Source organism: Ceratotherium simum, chromosome 16 (genome assembly GCF_057802395.1).
Source record: "Ceratotherium simum simum isolate JZ-2026a chromosome 16, ASM5780239v1, whole genome shotgun sequence".
NCBI classification, from domain to species: Eukaryota; Metazoa; Chordata; class Mammalia; order Perissodactyla; family Rhinocerotidae; genus Ceratotherium; species Ceratotherium simum.
Window position 1 is genome coordinate 21,106,120 of NC_141915.1, and position 19,565 is coordinate 21,125,684.

A 19,565-nucleotide genomic window follows, 5' to 3' on the forward strand; every position below is an offset into this window, starting at 1 on the left:
AGGGATGTGCAGCTATGACATGCGGCTATCTACTGGGGCTTTGGGGGGAAAAAATAAATAAATAAAATCTTTAAAAAAAAAAAAAAAAGAAAGAAATAATGGGGATATTTTCCTCTGTAATAGGGACACATTTAATCTTTTTTTTTTTTTTTTAGGTTTAGCATAATTTGGGGAAAAATTTTTTTCTCAATTCTTAAAGGTGATAAATTCCTGTAAAATTTAGCTTCACTTTTGTGATAAAAGTAACCAAATTTTGATGGCTTTTCAGTACTTAGCATCTTATCCTATAAATGTTTGAAATGGACATTTTCACTTACAGCTATTTCCAGAAATAGATGGGAGGTAGAATGCCACATATCTGGCATGAACAACTGGATGGTTGGTGAAGCTATTTATCAAAATGTAAAACAATGGCAAAGGAGGTGGTTTGGAGGAAAGAGAATGGTCTCAGATGTGTGTAGTTTGAGATACCTACGTTTCCAAGGTGGAGATGTTTATGTATACAACCATAAATGTAAATATAGAGGTTTACATGTGCATGGCAACAAGTTTAGAGGGTATACCAAACTCCCTAGGGAGTTGGAGGTGCTGAAAGGGAGGATTTCCACTTATTTCATATATTTCTGATTATTTGAAGTTTTTTCCAACAAGTATATTTCACTTTTAAAGGAAAGAGCAAATGCTTTGACATCAAAGAGACTTGGGTTCAGTATAGATGAGATATGAGGGCCTGAACTAAGGCAAATATAATGGAAAATGGAGGGATATGGAAAAAAAATAAGTGCTATTTTTCTCAAAAGATGGTCTGTCAAGTAAAATATTTCTAAGTAAAAAAAAATGAGCCTATTAGACAAAGCTAGTTTGTTCTGGGCCTGATAGATTGAGTTTATGAAAATTACCTTTTGGGGCCAGCCCTGGTAGCCCAGTGGTTAAATTCAGCGCACTCTGCTTCGGCAGCCCAGGTTTGGTTCCCTGGTGCAGACCTACACCACTCATCAGTGCCCATGCTGTGGTGACGGCTCACGTACAAAATAGAGGAAAATTGGCAACAGATGTTAGCTCAGGGTGAATTTTCCTCAGCAAAAAAAAAAAAAAAAATCACCTCTTGGAGGGCGTGCATTAGACCACATTCGACCTACAGAATAAGAGGATTCCACAAGTTATCAGTCATATTTAGCTTTATTCCCAGGATGAGCACCACCCAGAAAAATCATTATTCCCTATTTTAACAATATGATAAAAATGCAAATCCTTTACTGTAGATAGTATTTGCTTTTAAGGGGAGATAACTTTGTTTTTCATTTTGGCTGTTTAGGGGGCATCTTATTGTTTAACACTTAAACCTAAAAGGCAAAGAATCTCATATTTATTGATTTGGCCTTGGCTTATTATTGTGTAAACCATTCAACAGCCAAAAGTCTGACTTTAAACATCTAAATAGATGTATTTACACTCAGACATGTTTTCTTCTCCGTTAACATGGATGTTCAAAACAGTTGATTTTACAACTTTAGAGCTAATAAATATAAATTAATATAACATTACAGGGCCGGCCCTGTGGCTTGGTGGTTAAGTGCGCGCGCTGCAATGCTGGCGGCCCGGGTTCGGATCCCGGGTGCGCATCGAGGCACCACTTCTCCGTCCATCCTGAGGCCGAGTCCCACATACAGCAACTAGAAGGATGTGCGGCTATGACATGCAACTATCTGCTGGGGCTTTGGGGGGAAAAAATAAAATAAATAAAATCTTAAAAAAAAAAAAATTAAATATAACATTACAGCAGGTAATATATTACCCTCAGAATTTTAAGGTTCAGTGTCAAAAACTGCTAATTCATAGAAGGCAACAGCTTGTAATAATGAATCATACAACTCTTCTACTCTGTATTGTTCAGTAGATGAAAACATCTGTCTGTAGTGGACTATCTTATCTGACGGGAAGAACACCCGAGGCTCTTCCTTCAGGACAGACTCGGAGAGGAACTGCTTCACTAGTTCTTTTCCGCTAGTCCGTGTGTCACCGATCATCAGTTCAAAGTGCTTCCCCACTGCATTCCGGTTCATGCTCAGCACCTGATGCTGGCCATCCTGGGCAAAAGTTTTATTTAATAAGGCATACAGCATGGCTTCCATGATATGAAAATGTAACAGTATAGGAAACAGAGATGAGTTCTGAATTGAAAGTCCTGTTTTTTCCAGAACATAGAAGTCAGCTTCAGGTATCTTTGAAATGACTGAAGAAATCTTAAAAAAAAATAAAAAGACAAAATAAGTAAGCAGAAATAATTCATCAAGTTTTATTGTTTGGGTCCTCTCTCTGTCCCACTTCTGTTTTTAAATTATGTAACTTACATTATATTGCTGCTGACAATTTTGAAGCAATTGGAAAAGCATTTTATGGGGGAGTCAGGACAGCCAAGTTCTGGTCATGGTTCTATCAGGCACACGCTGAGCTAAGACAAGCCATTTAGTCCTCTTAAATACTAGTTTCTTCATCTGTAAAGTGGGCATCATAATTCCTAAAATCTATACAGGCTGTAAAATTAGAGAAAACTGTTCCATTAACCTTTTAAAAACTTCTAGGGTACAGCATAGGGTTAGAATAACTAGCCTAGAATCAGTCACCTGTGCAACTGATTAATCGCATCAGGTGCTTGATTGAACCAGTTTTCATAGGTATAATCAGATAATTTCTGCCCATCTCACACGGTTTCAAAGACTCAAACGAGACAATAAGTGATAAATTTTGAAAAATAAGCTTTATAAATATCATGATGAAGTTCTGTAACATTTACAATATAATAGTCCCGGGCTGGCCCTGAGGCGTAGCGGTTGAGTGCGTGCGCTCCGATGCTGGCAGCCCGGGTTCGGATCTGGGCGCGTACCCACGCACCGCTTGTCAACTCATGCTGTGGCAGCATCCCACATAAAGTGGAGGAAGATCAGCAGGGATGTTAGCTCAGGGCCAGTCTTCCTCAGCAAAAAGAGGAGAATTGGCATGGATGTTAGCTCAGGGCTAATCTTCCTCACATACACACACACAAAAATACAGTAGTCCCCCCTTATCTGTGGGGGATATGTTCCAAAACCCCCAGTGGATGCCTGAAACCATGGATAGTACCAAACTCTATATACTATGTTTTTTCCTGTAAATACTTACCTATGATGAAGTTTAATTTATAAATTAGGCACAGTAAGAGATTAACAACAATCACTAATAATAAAGTTGGCTTTGGGCCATTATTAAGTAAAATAAAGGTTACTTGAACACGCACTGCGATACCATGACAGTAAATCATAACAGAGATGGCTACTAGGTGATTAATGGGCGGGTATACAGTGTGGATATGCTGCACAAAGGGATGATTCAAGTTCCAGGCAGGATGGAGCAAGATTTCATCACGCTACTCAGAACAGCGCACAATTTAAAACTTATGAATTGGGCCGGCCCCGTGGCTTACTGGTTAAGTGCCTGCGCTCCGCTGCTGGCGACCCAGGTTCAGATCCCGGGCGTGCACTGACGCACTGCTTCTCTGGCCATGCTGAGGCTGCGTCCCACATACAGCAACTAGAAGGATGTGCAACTATGACATACAACTATCTACTGGGGCTTTGGGGGAAAAATAAATAAATAAAACTTATGAATTGTTTATTTTTGTAATTTTCCATTTAATATTTTCTGACTGCAGTTGACCACAGGTAACTGAAACTGTGGATAGGGAGGACTACTGTAATATACTTTACCAATGATTTTCTCAGTATCTGCCTTTGATACATAAGGCATTTCTTGTACTAAATGAAGAAAGATCCAATTTTTAAAAATCATAGGTGACAGAAAACATAATAGGAATGGGTGAGTAATAAGTACAGAAATAAAATCCATCCTTACTATTTTATTACATTCCTTTTAGAACTAGAAGATTAAACTACACAAGGAGCTCTAGCAGGTAGGAATCTGGAGGTGCACCTGCCTTACCTCTTTTAAATAGACAGATGATAGGTATGTTCCTTTCGTCAGTCGGCAACATTCATTTTGCTGCCAGTCCAGCACTGCCAATTTACGATCAAGGTGAGCCCAGGCAATTCTTCGAGTACCAAAAACAATGGATACGATGCTATTAACTGCCTAAAACAAAAAGGCTGGTTTAATTACAAGTGTAAACATTTTAACAGACACAAAATTTAAGCTACAAACTCAGAATGCCAAATTAGTTTATGTAATAGAAATATACTTACAGTTTATGAACTGAGAATTGCTAAAGAAATGCAGGAGTAATTATCATTAAAAGGTAACCAGTAGCAGTCAGTTTATAGACAAAGAACCTTTACTTCTCAGCACCTAGCTCAAAGTAGGCATTCAAATATTCAAATATCACTGGGGACTGCTCGAGACTGGGTGGTAAACGAGGAACATAACCATACATTATAAGAAATGCCACCATACAACAGTTACACCAGAGAGGAGAAATGGTCAGGGAAGACTTATTGGGGGGTTGGAGAATGAGATCTGAAGGTTTTTTTTTTTTTAAGTGTACGGATTTATTTTTTTCTACTGAATACAAGAGTTCACTACCTGTAGAGCAGTTACCTGTTAATTTGGTCTTTTATTATAAGAAAATTATGATAACCTTCAATCTCTTTAATCAGGATGATGATAGGAAGCAGATCAACCTGGGAAAGTGGGGGGAGACTACTTGTTTTTTAATGTATTGAGTTCAGGCTGCTTATAGGGCTTCTAACAGGAGATGTGTAATAGATAATTAGATATATGGATTTAGCTCTGTGCCAAGTCTGGGCTGGAGATATATAATACAGTGGCATCACCTCACTCCCACATGGCTCATTTAGTTATGTAGACAAATAAATTAATATGCTCTATAGATACAGAGGCAGATAAGCAGGAACATTTTATAATTCTATACCCATCTCCCTTTCACCGCTAAGGAATGGTTAAATATCCATTAAAGGCAGAATAGTTTGGATGCCCAGACATCTACAAAATACAGGCCTTCTTTTAGCTCTTTAGCTCAATGATTCTCAAGCTTTAGTGTCCATAAGAATTACTGAACCAGGTTGTATACAGCCCTTCATGGGTAACAGATTTTTTTCAAGGACTTTACTGCATGATTTTTTCCATACAAACTGACTTTAGAACCTAGCCCTCTAAATAACATGTAACTCCACTATAATCTGAGTATGAATAGTAGTTTTAGCCATAAATTTGAATGAAAATCCAAACCCTGAAAAATTTGTTTCAAGTAAGTTCCAGATCAACTGCAGCAGAGTTCTATCCAGAGACCATGGATGGACTGAATGAAATCTGCAAATCCTCTGAAAGGATGTGCAATATTCTGTGTATATATGCTATATTTTGTTTTTTTCTGAAGAGGGTCCATAGCTTTCATCAAGTTCAAAAAGTATCCGTAATCCCCCAAAAACTGAGAACTACTGGTCCAGAAAAAATTATTATGGATTAAGAGACTATTTTATCAAGTAATGCTACACAGGATCTAAGTTCCTCCAAGGTTTAATGTTTGCTGTGCCAAGTAATTCTAATATTTATTTTTTAAGACAACACTGAAAAAGATTTGCTTTTAGAATGCTTTTTAAAAGAGAGAAGGGGGACAGAAAATAAATCCCGCTGGAAAATCTGGTATTACGTTCTCAAGTCACCCCTCGGCCACAACCCATCTTTGCATCCTAATTTCTCATTACTCCCAACATAAACCTCAGACACAACCAGATATCTCCAGAACATTCCTCTCAAAGAAACCTTGCACAGACCTACTTCTCCAGATCAACTGTTCTTTCCTCCTAGAATGCCCTCCTCTTCCAGCTAACCTAACTCTCTCCCTCCAAGATCCACCCTCAGTTCCTCCAGCCCACAGTTCTCTCTCCTCTAAACTGCCAACTTACTATCTGTACATCTCCTTCTTTGGTACTGATCACATACTACTTTGTATAATAGGTTATCTATTTATAAGTATGTCTGGGCCCACCAACTAAATTATAAGCTGCCTGAAGAAGCCTGTCTTGGTGCACAGAATAGTGCTTTGCAAAGCAGGTTCTCAAATACTGAGGCAGTATAACAGATATGAAGAAAAAGGGTATACCTTAAGTCGCTCTCTTCCTATCTCTGGTTTGATGAGCTTCCTCAAGAGCCGGTTTTCCTGTAACTTTCCTTTTTTCCCTCCAGTCTCTGGGCAAAGAATATTGTTACAAACTTGAACTGTGGTTTTATACCGGAACAAGGGCACATTCATTAAACTCTCCAAATTGTGGAAAGGCCCAAACTTTTCTCTGTGCTCTACAATATTGGTGGACTTTCTTCCTCGAAGCAATTTGAAAGCTTCAAGTTCTTTATCAGATGCTGTATTCAACACATGCAAGATGGAAGCCTGCTGCTCTGAAGAGAAGAGCTTGTCAAGTGCACTTCCAGACTCCTTCGTATTTTCATCACAAAAAGCAACAGTGGGACTAGTTTTCTTAAGGGCAGTGGATTTCTTCCGACAGCACGAATTCTGTAGGGCCTGGAACAAGGACGACCCTAACGGAACTGGAAAACATCTCCACCTCCCTAAAAAGAAAATTTAGCAGAATGTAAGCTGGGATGTCTTACTTCCTTTCAGTTAGCTGTGGCTGGACCAGAGCCTTTGCAAAGTGACACAGACTTTCCCATAATTTAAGAACTAGTGGCCCATAATTTAAGAACTAGTGGACCATATTAAACTTTCCTGGAGTAGCATCTTCCAAACAAGTTGAGTTTCAAAACTATATTTATTTATTTATTTATTTATTTTAAGATTTTGTTTATTTATTTTTCCCCCCAAAGCCCCAGTAGACAGTTGTATGTCACAGCTGCACAACCTTCCAGCCGCTGTACGTGGGACGCGGCCCCAGCGTGGCCAGAGAAGCGGTGCGTCTCTGCGCGCCCGGATCGAACCTGGGCCGCCAGCAGCGGAGCACACGCACCTAACCGCTAAGCCACGGGGCCGGCCCCTATATTTATTTTTAATAGGACTTTTTGTTTTTATTCACAAGAGATGTCTACTGATTTTTGTGATTAAGTCCTAAGTTTTACTACCTAGAAATCTTATTGTATGCCCTTCAAGAAGCATGCATTTAAAACGACTGCAACTGCTTAACGTTTTTGATATTTTTAACTTCAGAGGGATCTTTTGTAATTTACATCTCTCGTTAAGAATATTTATTTTCACTAGTTTCTCATTTGGTGGGCCCAAATAAAATTAAACTTTATACGGTTGTAAGAAATGTTTTCGCTGAGTGGTAGATTTAAGGACGGTTATTTTCCTCGGTACACTTTTCAAGATTTCTACCATGACTCTTTCTGCAAGAAAAACCACACGAGGAACAACGTGTATCGCTGTAAAAACAAGAGAAAGTCCCTCGGACACCGCAGCCACAGGACAAGAACGCGGCCAGAGGTAAGCGAGCGGCCCTTAGACTCTTGCCCGCCGCCCGCCGCCCGCCGCCCAGGCCGGGAAGCAGCCGCTCGCGGACCCCCAGCGCGGGGAAGCACGATCGCTCCGAGGCTCGGGGACGGGAACGGCCCCGTCACCTCAGCTGGGGCTCCAAGAGGGAGGAAACACTCCAGGGCCAGGGGCTGAGGGCAGGCGGGAAGTCAACCCCGTATTCCAGGCGCCCTACCTCCCGCCATGAGGAGACTAGGGACGCTCATCTTGCCGTCAAATCAGCGGGCTCCACAGTTCCGTTTCCCTCCACTGACTTCCGATTCCTGCGTGCTTCGCCCTAAAAGGCCCGGCCTGTCGGCAAAAAGGTTCCGGCCTACGTGGTGTTCCCAGGCGCTTCCGGCCGAGCAGTGGATGCGCCGCGGGTGGCTGCGGGGGTCGAGGCCCGGCGCCCGCATTCCGAGCCCGTGGGTGGTCTGCAGACTCAGTCCGCAGCATTCAGGAAACCTCCGGGCCCCGACCTGCCGCTGAGAGCGGTTGGGCCGAACCTCGGGGAAGGACGTGCCTCGGCGGGTTTTAGCCCGTAGCTGGCAGGATCCCTCCTGCGGGGAGACTCCCTGGGTTTATTCTAGGCACGTAGATTGGTGCGCTCCTATTGGGCCCTGCCTGGGGCGCAAGGATCGGCGTCAGGGGGTCGGGGGAGAGCGGGACCAGATGCACGAAAAACTGTCTCACCGGGAAGAATGAAAGAACGGGGAGAGAGGCGAGGTGTTTCAGGGGCTCAGCGGGGAAGCGCGCAGCCGGGGGCCAGGGAAGGGCGAGGCAGCAGGAGGTGCCTTTGGCGCGAGGCCTTGAAAGTCGGCGCAGTAGCGGTCCATTTGGGAGGGATGGAGGGAGATGAGGCTGGCGCCACGTTTGGTTGGGCCTTGAATGCAGGATGGAGCAGGTGCATGGCTCCACCAGGTAGCCCGAAGCCACTGAGGCTTTCGTGGAGTGGGACTGGAGATGTCTTTCTAGAAAATTGGCCGTATGTAGAAGAGTGAGGCTGGATTGGAGGTGAAGAGCCTGGGAGCAAGGAGAGGAGTTGGGAGCTAGTGTATTTTCCCAAGAGACTGGCAACCGTAAGGAATTGAACCTGGGAAGTGTAAGGAGAGTGGAAAGAAAATTCTCTCTGGAAGAAGGGGAGACTTCAGCTAGTTTTGTGAAAAACAGGGAAGTCAGGAGGGAGGTGGCTTTTGGAGGGAAAGGTGATGGGTTTGTGTTTTTCTGAGGTGGCAATGTCTGGGTAGATATTGTCCAGGAGGCAGTGGGGATGTGGGGAATCGTAACTACTAATAGGAATTACTCATAGGAATTCTGGGAATCTTGCCAGTTTCTGGGGAATTTAGGAATATAACAAGAAGTAAAGCCAACTTTTGGTGCAAAATCTTCCAAATAATAGGAAATAATTTCCTTGTAACTCCAGGGCTTGTTCCATTTATTTAGGTGTTATGGGTTGAAGTGTATCCCTCAAAAAAGATATGAAGTCCTAACCCTCAGTATCTCAGAGTGTGATCTTATTTGTAAATAAGGTCATTGGAATAGGGTCGTAATTAGTTAAAATGAAGTCACATTGAAGTGGGGGGATGGCTAATCCAATATGACTCATGTCCTTCTAAGAAGACAACCATATGAATGTCATGTGAAGATGGACGCAGAGATTGGAGTGATGCATCTATAAGCCAGGAAAGCCAAGGTCATCAGAAGCTAAGCGAGAGGCATGGAACAGATTCAGTCTCAGAAGGAACCAGTCCTGGGGCCGGCCAGGTGGCACAAGCGGTTAAGTGCGCGCACTCCGCTGCGGCAGCCCGGGGTTCTCTGGTTCGGATCCCGGGCGCTCACCGACGCACCGCTTGGCAAGCCATGCTGTGGCGGCGTCCCATATAAAGTGGAGGAAGATGGGCCTGGATGTTAGCCCAGGGCCGGTCTTCCTCAGCACAAAAAAAGAGGAGGATTGGCAGATGTTAGCTGAGGGCTTATCTTCCTCACAAAAAAAAAAAAGAAGAAGAAGAAGGAACCCGTCCTGCCGACACCTTGATTTCAGGCTTCTAGTCTCAAGAACTGTGAGAGAGTAAGTTTCTGTTGTTTTAAGGCCCCCGGTTTGTGGTAATTTGTTACAGCAGCCCTAGGACACTCATACGTGAGGCCATAAGAAGCCCCAGGGATGGCTTCAGAGACGGTGTGGTTCACTGGCAAGATGCAGCAGTCACTTGCTAACTGTACAACCTTAGACAGTTTCTCACCTCTTCTGAACCTCGGCTTCCTCATTTGTGGAAGGGAGATAGTGGTGCCTGCCTCACATGGCTGGTAAGAGGATTTCTCATTAACAGCTGGATGCAGAGCACCCGGCATCTAAAAAGGGTGCAATAACTGTCAGTTCCTGCATTAGAGCGTCACCTCTTCTTGGGAGCTAATTATTAATGACCCTGAGGGAAGCTCCCTCATTCGTCAGAACGTTCATTCAGAATCATGCTTTGACTGGAGGCTGGAAGTGGCAGGGAAAGAGGCAACCGCTAGGCCTGATTTGCTGGAAACCAGAATCAGGGCGTTCAAAATGAAAGTCGTCATCTTCCCCAGAAACAAGCTCCTTCTCACTTCCCTGTTTGTGCCGCCCAGATGCGGATGTCGCTGGCCCCTCCCACTCCTTTCATCATCATGTCTAGCCTGTTATTTAGTTTCTATGTTTTTAAAGCTTTTTTGACCATGACCCAGGACACATAGATGTACATGTGAAACAAAAGCTTCCTAAAAAGAAACTTGTGTTTTTACGTATGATGCACCTTGATAGTTTCTATTCTGTTCCATTTTTTTAAATGCTAATCATTTTTAAACTTTCTAGACTTCAGGCGGGAATGTCTAGTGGAGAGTTAGATATGTAAGTCCGAAGCTAATGGAGAAGACTGTGCTGGGGTGTGGATTTGGAGACCGTCAGCATAGAGAGAGGGCCCTTTATCCCCTGAGAATGCCCGGGGTGAGCCAGGAGAGGGGTGGCGTGAGAAAAGCACGGTGAGGCAAGGAGAGAACTCGGGGGGCACCAGCACTGGGTGTGAGTAGAGGATTCGGATTCCCCAAAAGGTTAAGAAGAAATATTCAGAGAAGTTTAAAAGGAAATGGGACAAAGTCAAATTCAAGAGACTAAGGACATAGAGGATTTTGAGGAGGGAAGAGGTTAAAAAAAAAAAAAAAGCTGAGTTAGAACCACTGAATTGACATTAATTTCATGACTCACGACTACTCAGTAACTTCCAGTTTAAAATACATGAAATTCTCTCAGCATTACTTGCAAAATGTCTTTTTTGCTTCTTCCTGCTATGACCACCCTCATCAGAGCCTCATAGTCTCTCACCTGGGCTCTTCCTGGAACACCCCCCACACCTGATTTCCCAGCTTTCTATCAGCCTAGCCCCTCCCTTTCCTTCACACACAGCCTACCTGTCCTGGCCAAAAGCCCCAGTGCTGACTAAATCTCCAACTCCTGCTCCATGGGGGCCTCACCTTAACCTTCCAGCTCTTTCTCTGCTCACCAGCAGGCACCCATTGTGGCGCCCAACACCCACGGTGCTGCCTCTCCTCCTTCCTGATAGATGCCTGGTTGTAGGCAGGTGGCAGCGTCTTCAGGGAAGGTAAAATAGTTATAGTGGTCCCATTTCCCTTTTTTTTTTGCTGGGAAAGTTTCACCCAGAGCTAACGTCTATTGCCAATCTTCCTCTTTTTTTGTTTTTTGCTCCCCACAGCCCTAGTACATAGTTGTATATTCTAGTTGTAAATCCTTCTAGTTTTTCTAAGTGAGCCACCACAGCATGGCTACTGACAGATGAGTGATGTGGTTCTGCACGCAGGAAGCAAACCTGGGCTGCCAAAGCAGTGAGAGCGCCAAACTTTAACCACTAGGCCATCAGGGCTGGCTGCCATATCCCTTTCTAATGATTAAGATAAGAGTGGATGTGATTCTGTTTGGGGCATATCAGGGAAAGATTTTATATCCTGATAGACAGTGGGAGGAGAAGTGGCTGCCTCCCCTTTCTCGTGGCTCTTGTGACTGTGGGAGGATGAGCCGAGAGGGGCAGCCGTCTCTCCATGGACAGGCAATGCTGACAAGGGCGTGAAGCAAAGAAAGAGGGATGGCACGTAGGCCTTGATGACATTGCTTACCTGCTGGACCAACCCTGAAACCACCCACTTGCAGACTTTTGGTTCAGTAAGGGAATAACTGATGTTATTGTTTAAGCCACTTTTAGGTCAGTATTCTGTTACCTGGAGCTGATAACTTCCTGATTAATACACCCAAGTGGGAGACAAACTGGGCGACTTGAAATTCCAGCACGCGTTCCATGCTGTCTCACCCCTGCGCCTTTGTGCCTGCTGGTCCCTTGCCCTAGGATGCTCTCTCCCCAAAATGGTCTGAATTCTGCTCACCTTTTAAGGGCCAACAAGGGTGGCCTCTGCCCTGAGAAGCCTCCCTGTCTCCCAAACCAGAAGTGATACCAAACCTCTTAATTTCAGGTTCATGTGCCTGATGTGCAATAAATCAATCCCTGAGACATCGGTGCTTGGAGATAGAGAAACGTTTATTCAAATTAGTCAAAAGGAGAAGGCAGGAGGATAGGTTTGCTCAAATTCACCCTAACAAAAGGAGAATGCAGGGGTTTTTGTAGAGCTAGGGGGCTTGGGAAGGCAAGTTTCCTAGAAACAAAAGGGGAAATCTGAATTTCTTTCACTCCAGGTAAGCCCTTGGGCAATCAGACTTCTGGTTTAACAAGATTAACTTCTTTTCATCTGTGTCTGTGTTGGGAACCAGCTCAAAGGATAATCACATTCTTATTGAATACAGTAACTCTCAGGTATCCGGCTTCAGAAGCATCCTCTCCCTTCTCTCAAGCACTTCACTCATGTCTCTCTCATAATACAGACTGTCTTGAATTACAGAGCTTTTATGTTTTGTTTTGCTTTGACTACATGTCTTTGTCCTCTTATTTGGCTCTACATTTTCCCGAGGTGATCTGGAAGCTACCAGCTAGAATATGTCAAAAATCTATTCCTGCTGTCTCAACATTGCTCATGGAGACAGAGGAGCTCAATGGTTATGGTCAAACTCTGGAATCAGTCAATCCAGTGTTTTAACCCTGTGTTCCAATCCCAGCATACTAATAGTGTGAACGGGGCAAGTGACGTCACCTCTCCGAGCCTCTTCAGCTCCCTCTAGAGCACGAGGGATACAGGCTGTAATTCTACCCCCTATAATACACAGCACATTGCCTGGCACACATGGGGATTCATTAAGTGTTTGTTGAAAAAAATAAATGAATGATCACATGTCTAACATCCAAAAGGTTAATTTTGTTTGGGAAAAACATTAAAAATTAGTGCTCCTTAACATCATGACCTTGGCCTAGGCAAACATTTCTAAAACAGGACATAAAAAGCATTAACCATAAAGAAAAAAATAAACCTCATTCAAGTTAAGAACATCTGTTCATTAGAAGACACCAGTGAAACAGCAAGGTACAGAGTAAAAGGAGATATGTGCAATATGTGTAACTAATAAGAACTCGTATCCAGAATATATCTTTATTTTATTTTATTTTTTAATTAATTAATTTATTTATTTATTTTTCCCCCCAAAGCCCCAGTAGATAGTTGTATGTCATAGTTTCACATCCTTCTAGTTGCTGTATGTGGGACGCGGCCTCAGCATGGCCGGAGAAGCGGTGCGTCGGTGCGCGCCTGGGATCCGAACCCGGGCCGCCAGCAGCGGAGTGCGTGCACTTAACTGCTAAGCCACAGGGCCACCCCAGAATATATCTTTAAAATCCTACAAGTTAATAAGAAAAAGGCAGCCAAACCAACTGAAAAAATGGGCAAAAGACTTGAATAAATACTTCACCTAAAGACAATATTCACATGACCAATTAGCAGATGAAAAGGTGTTCACCTTTATTAGTCACCAGGGAAATGTGGATTAAAACCCACATTGTGATACCACTACACCCCCACGAGAATAGCTGAAGTGAAAAGGACAGATAATACCGATAGATCAATAGACTGGAGTATTGGCAAGAGTGTGGAACTTTCATAATGCTGATGGAAGTGTGATTGGTAGAATCATTTTGGAAAACTCTTTGCAATATCTACTAAAGCTGAGCAGATGTATACCTGATGGCCCAGCAATCCCATCCCTGGGTATATATCTATGCAACAGAATGCAACCATATGTGCACTAAAAGACATGTAGTAGGTTGAACTATATGTATAAAATTGCCAGTATTTCACAGTTGTTGATTTACAAAAATTGCAATTTCACGTGGTTAAACCTAATACTAGAATGTTCATAGCAGCACTATTTGTATTAGCCTAAACCTGGAATATCTCAACTGTCAAAATATTACACATATATTGAATAAACTCCAGCTACACCCAGCAACATGGATGAATCTCAACGTAATGTTGAGTGAAAGAAGCCACATACTTATATAAGGTACAAAAACAGACAAAATAATTTATGGTGATAAAAATCAGATTACCTTGGGGGGCTAGTCACTGAAGGGGGAATGAGAGCCTTTTGGAATGCTCGTTTATGCTCTTTTTTGCAGGGAAGATTCACCCTAAGCTAACATCTGTTGCCAGTCTTCCTCCTTTCTCTCCCCAAAGCCCCAGTATATAGTTGTGTATAGTTGTAAGTTCTTCTGGGCGGCTATGTGGGCGGCTGCTGCAGCACAGCAACTGACAGACAGATGATATGGTTCCGCCACCGGGAAAGGAACCTGGGCTGCTAAAGCAGTGAGAGCGCGGAACTTTAAACACTAAGCCAACAGGGCTGGCTCTATGCTCTTTTTTTTTTTTTTTCCTTTGGTGAGGAAGACTGGCTCTGAGCTAACATCTGTGCCCATCTTCCTCTTCCTTGTATGTGGGACCCCGGCCACAGCATGGCTTGATGAGAGGTGTGTAGGTCCAAGCCTGGGATCCAAACCTACCAACCCCAGGACGCCAAGGTGGAGCGCTTGAACTTAACCACTACATCACCAGGCCAGCCCCTGGTGCTGATGCTCTTTTTTTTTTGAGCTCTGGGTGCTAGTTAAACATGTGTGTGCACTTGGCAAAAATTCATCAAACTGTATGCTTATTATTTGTGCACTTTTCTGTATGTTCGTTATACTTCAATAAAAGTTTACTTAATTAATTCTCCAAGTCATTTGAACTAGATAATGCATCATATAAGGTTTGACTATTTATTTAGTGATATAATCCACTTTATTGTCCTTTATTCTACTTTATAGTCCTCAGTCATTCACCTCCTCAAAGGTAGCCAGGACTCCCGCGAAAGGGCTGCTGATTCTTGGCTAGATCCTTCAAGGCAGAGGGCACGCGACACATCTCCCCAGTGATATTTTGTGGAGGAAAGATCATTGGTCCTACTAATCTGAGTCTGGGAGAAGTTTTGGATTTTTTTCCTGCTTTTATGTTACATTTCATTATTATTTTTTCAGTATTGCACACAATTAAAATTATGAAGCAAATGATCAAAGTAAAAAACAGCATTCACAATTTGAGACCCAGAGTCAGAATACTTGAACTCCCGCGCCATAGCTGCTACATATAATATGCGTGTATCTCAGTTTATCTCTATAACAACAGTTGTCTCTTTTGCAAAATAAAGTTCAAAGTATCACTCTTACAAGGTTGTTGTGAAAATGAAATTATATAAATCTCTGGTAAAATAGAAAATGTTATACAATGAGAGACATTATTAATTGGACAATTGATTATATAGATTGAGATGAGGTGTGATTGTCTAAGAAAGGATTTCAAGAGGAAAATAACCAGGGGCTGGCCTGGTGGCACAGCGGTTAAGTGCGTGCACTTCGCTTCGGCGGCCCGAGTGTTCGCTGGTTCGGATCCTGGGCGCACATCGAGGCACAGCTCATCCAGCCATGCTGTGATGGCATCCCATACAAAGTAGAGGAAGATGGGCATGCATGTTAGCCCAGGGCGGATCTTCCTCATCTAAAAGAGGAACATTGGCATCGGATGTTAGCTCAGGGCTGGTCTTCCTCACACACACACACAGAAAGAAAGACTAGGGGAAAAAAAAAAGAGGAAAATAAACTACATGCTTTATAAATAATCTTTTTTATTTTAATAAATAAAATTAATTTTGATTAATATTATTAAAATTAATAATTGATTAATTTAGATATAACTAAAGGAAATAGAAGTTTTAAATTTTTGAACCCAACTTTAAAAGTTAGTTCAATAGGGTAGCAGCCTGATGTTCAAATCAAATTTCCAACAGATGTCACCCTAATCCCTTCAATTGTAGCTGTGACTAACCTATGACTAACTTCTCACACAGTGCTCCAGGTAATGATATAAAATGTAAACATTCAATTATCCTGTGTTTATTCAGCACTTATTTCATGGCTCTTTAGATTTCACAGCTGGATTTTTCAACTCTGAATTTCTGATGGGTTGTTGTATTTTATTCAGAATGCAAACTCCCATACGCCAGACTGCCTGTGGAATGGAGTTCTCAACTCTGCTCAATTCGGCCAACACTTTTTTTATTGTGGCAAAAGTGACATAACATAAAATTCACCATTTTAACCATTTTAAAGTATACAATTGAGGCATTTAGTACATTCACAACCATCACCACTGTCTAGTTGCAGAATATCATCAACACCCCAAAAGGAAACGTACCCATTTAGCAGTCACTCTCCATTCCCCGCTCTCCCCAGCCCCCAGCAACCACTAACCTGCTTCCTGTCTCTATGGATTTGCCTATCCTGGACGTTTCATATAAATGGATAACCAACATTTTTTGGCCCCAGCATTTGCTATGCACCAAAGGTACGAAGATGAATATAACAATCTACTCTTCCAGAGATCACTGCCAACTGGGACAAAAATAGATTAAAAAACAACCATAGTACAATGTGATGATGATTGTAATAGAAATACAAACATTGTGGGAACATAGATGAGTGAGAGAGGGGCAAGCTGTGAGAAGTAAGATTTGAATTTGGGCACAGAGGCAGGAGTTTGCTAGACCAATGGGGGCTGGACAGGAGGGTGGAGTGGAGGAGGGAGCTGGAGTAGGAGAGGGAGCAGCGTGAGCAAGACATGGAGTTGGACAGCTCTGTGCTCAAGGAGGTGGACAAAGCACACCCCAAGCATATTACCACCCCAGGGCCTTTGCACTTGCTGTCCCCTTTTCCTGAGATGCTCTTCTTTCAGATAGGTGCCTGGTTGACTCGACTTCTTCCTTCAGATCTTTGCTTAAATGTCACCTCCTCAGAGAGGACTTCTTTGACCTCCCTATCAAAATAGCATCTTCCATCCCTCTCTACCCCTTAGTCTATTTTCCTTTATAGCACTTATCACTCTGGTACCATATTGTGTGTAGGTATATTTGTTTCTCTGTTCATTGAAGGTGAGCTCCACGAAGGCAGGACCTTTTGCTTTGGTTATAGCTATTTCTCCGGAACCCAGAACACTGCCTGGCACATAGTAAGTGCCCAATAAACATTTAATGAGTGAATGAGCAAACACTTCTGCAGTATCACAGTGGGGAGTCCCTCAGGGCTCTGAGCTGGTTCCTGTTGAAGACAAAGTGATATTGAATATACAAACAAATAGGTGAACTCGATCAGATTCTTCTGCTTGATTGTCTACTATTTCACATGCCTGCCTGTTATTTCTTTCTTTCAAAAAAGAAAATACTTTTGTGATCCCAAGTCCACTCACTTTATTGTTATTTTTTACCCATACTCATTTCTTCGTTTATTTGGCAAATATTTATCGAATCCCTGCTATGTGTCAAGCAAGTGCTGAGAATACAATGGAGAACACACCTGACCTCACCCTGTCCTCACGAAGCTGAGATGACTAAGGGAGGCCAGCACACCAGTGAGCAACCACAGTAGAGTGCAGTGCTTGAAAATACAGTGTTAAAAGACGGAAAAAGCTTTGGGCACAAAAATACTCACTACAGCATTGTGTATAACCGCAAAAAATTGGTCACAAGCTATATGTCCAATGACAAGGAAATATACATATCCTGTGGAATATTACATAGCTGTTAAAAGGATGTCATGAAGCATCTATAATAATATGATAAGAGACATAAAGTAGAAGAAGGATATAAAATTGTATGAAACATATGGTCCCAATCATATAAAAAGATGTATAAAAGAGCAGAAGGAAATTCATGAAAATGTTAATGAAGATGGGTGGTGGGACTATCAAGAGAACAGTATAGGTTGAATTGCATGACATTCCTATTTTGTAAGTCCACTTCAGAAAGTTCAACCTAACGTATTAATGAAAACGGCCCAAGGCAAACTTGGGTTGGAATCCCAGCTCCAGTACTCTGCATCATCCAGCAGGCATCCTCTCAGCTGTGTAACTTGGGACAAATTTACGGAAATTCCCTCTCAGGGCCTCATTTGCCTCATTTTGTAAAATGGGTGTAAAAATAGTCTATTACTGAAGATTAAATGAAATACCGCATGTAAGGGGCCTGACAATCAGCAATCCCTGGATAAATGGTGGCCTTAATCGTGGGTGGTATTTTCTTTCTTCTTTATTGTATTTTCCAAATTTCTTGTAATTATAGTTTTTTAAATCCTATAACTAATAAACATAATTATTTAAATTTTCAAAGGGGTTCTGGTCTATTCCCTGGGGATCTTGAGCCCAGTCCAGCGCTGGGAATGTGGTAGAAGGCTTTTCTCCAGCCCTGCTGCGGTTGGGCTCAGCTTGACAGACAATGATCCTGAGAGCAGGGCTGGATGTTTGTGCTCTGAGGGACCCTGGGAGCTTTATTTACAGAGGACACTCTGTCCCAGGGCCCAGACTGCCCCTTCACCCCAGCAGCTGCTGTCTGGACTGAGCCCATGAGGGAGGCTAACCCAGCCCACCCTGCCGCTCGAAGCCTGGCCCCTAATCCCAGTGCTGGGTGTCTGCCTCAGTCCCGACAGCCTTTGGCACAGTGCTCTTACCTTAGGAGCGGCTTCTGGTTCACGAACACAGAGCTGAGCTCAACTTTTGTCATTTCCAATACTTACGAGTGGGCTGCAGAGTTTCTCTTTGTGGTGATGAAAAAGTCAAGGGAAATAGATAATGGTGATGGTTGCACAACATTGTGAATGTAATTCATGTCACTGAATTGTACACTTAAAAGTGGTTAAAATGGCCAATTTTATGTTATAGAGATATTACCACAATTTTTTTTAAGTGAAAAAAAAGAAATATCCAGGAATGGGAGGACTCAAGCGAGAGCAGGCTTGTCCTGTGGGGTTTTGTGACATAACCTGGGACGGGGCGACACGACAATAGAAAACCTGGATTGAGGCCCCTGCTCTGTTCCTTATTTGGCCCCGTGACCTTGGGTAACTGAACTCCTCTGAGGGCTGTCATGAAACTCAAATGTGACCAAATGGTGCGAAACTCTCTGTAAAACATTCAATAATTGTTAATTAGTGTGATCCCCCTCTCTCTCCCCTCCCTCCCAAAAAAGAAAGAAGGAAAGAAACCCACCACAAACGAAATACAATAGCACTTTTTTGTCTTTGCTCTGAGGAGGCCCAAAATTCCACCTTAAGGCTTGGAATTTCTGGAGGTTACACGGAAACCTCCAGAAATCAGGATGAAAAAAGGGGAAACTAAAGGAATCTCTCAGTCTCTGGCTCCTCACTGTGAAGGAGATATATTTTCCCTTTGGTTGGCTTTTGTGGGACCTCCAGGGAGGGGATGGTGAGACTCAAGGTGCCAGAGGAGAGCAGCTCAGTGGGACACAGGCGCACAGACCGGGGAAGGCCACCCCGACATCACAGTTGTGCCCTTGTATTGGGCAGTGGAGAAAGGATGTCTTGCCTGTCCCTTCTTTGTCCCTCTACTTGTCCCCTCGCCTTGCCTTCATACCTTAGTTGCCTTTCCCATCTTTCTCCTGGGAGATTTATTTCTGTCCCTTTTTTTCATCTAAAGCAGCGGAAATGAATCATCTTTAGGCCTGTTGGTAAACAGCCCCATGCCCTCTGACCTCTGCTGGGCTCTCTCACTGGTTCCTCTGGAGCTGCTCCTGGGCTAGGCCTCACCC

General features: G+C 43.0%; 1 protein-coding gene across 1 annotated transcript; it reads right to left on the reverse strand.

The window, feature by feature from the left end:
* Positions 1–1,160: 1,160 nt before the first annotated feature.
* On the reverse strand, positions 1,161–7,922 carry TEFM (transcription elongation factor, mitochondrial). Its single transcript, XM_004441903.3, has 4 exons — positions 7,668–7,922; positions 6,113–6,576; positions 3,976–4,125; positions 1,161–2,243 (listed from the first exon to the last, which is right to left on the reverse strand). Exons 1-4 carry the CDS (start codon positions 7,696–7,698, stop codon positions 1,806–1,808), a joined length of 1,083 nt encoding a protein of 360 aa, XP_004441960.1. The 5' UTR covers positions 7,699–7,922; the 3' UTR covers positions 1,161–1,805.
* Between the last annotated feature and the right edge of the window lie 11,643 nt (positions 7,923–19,565).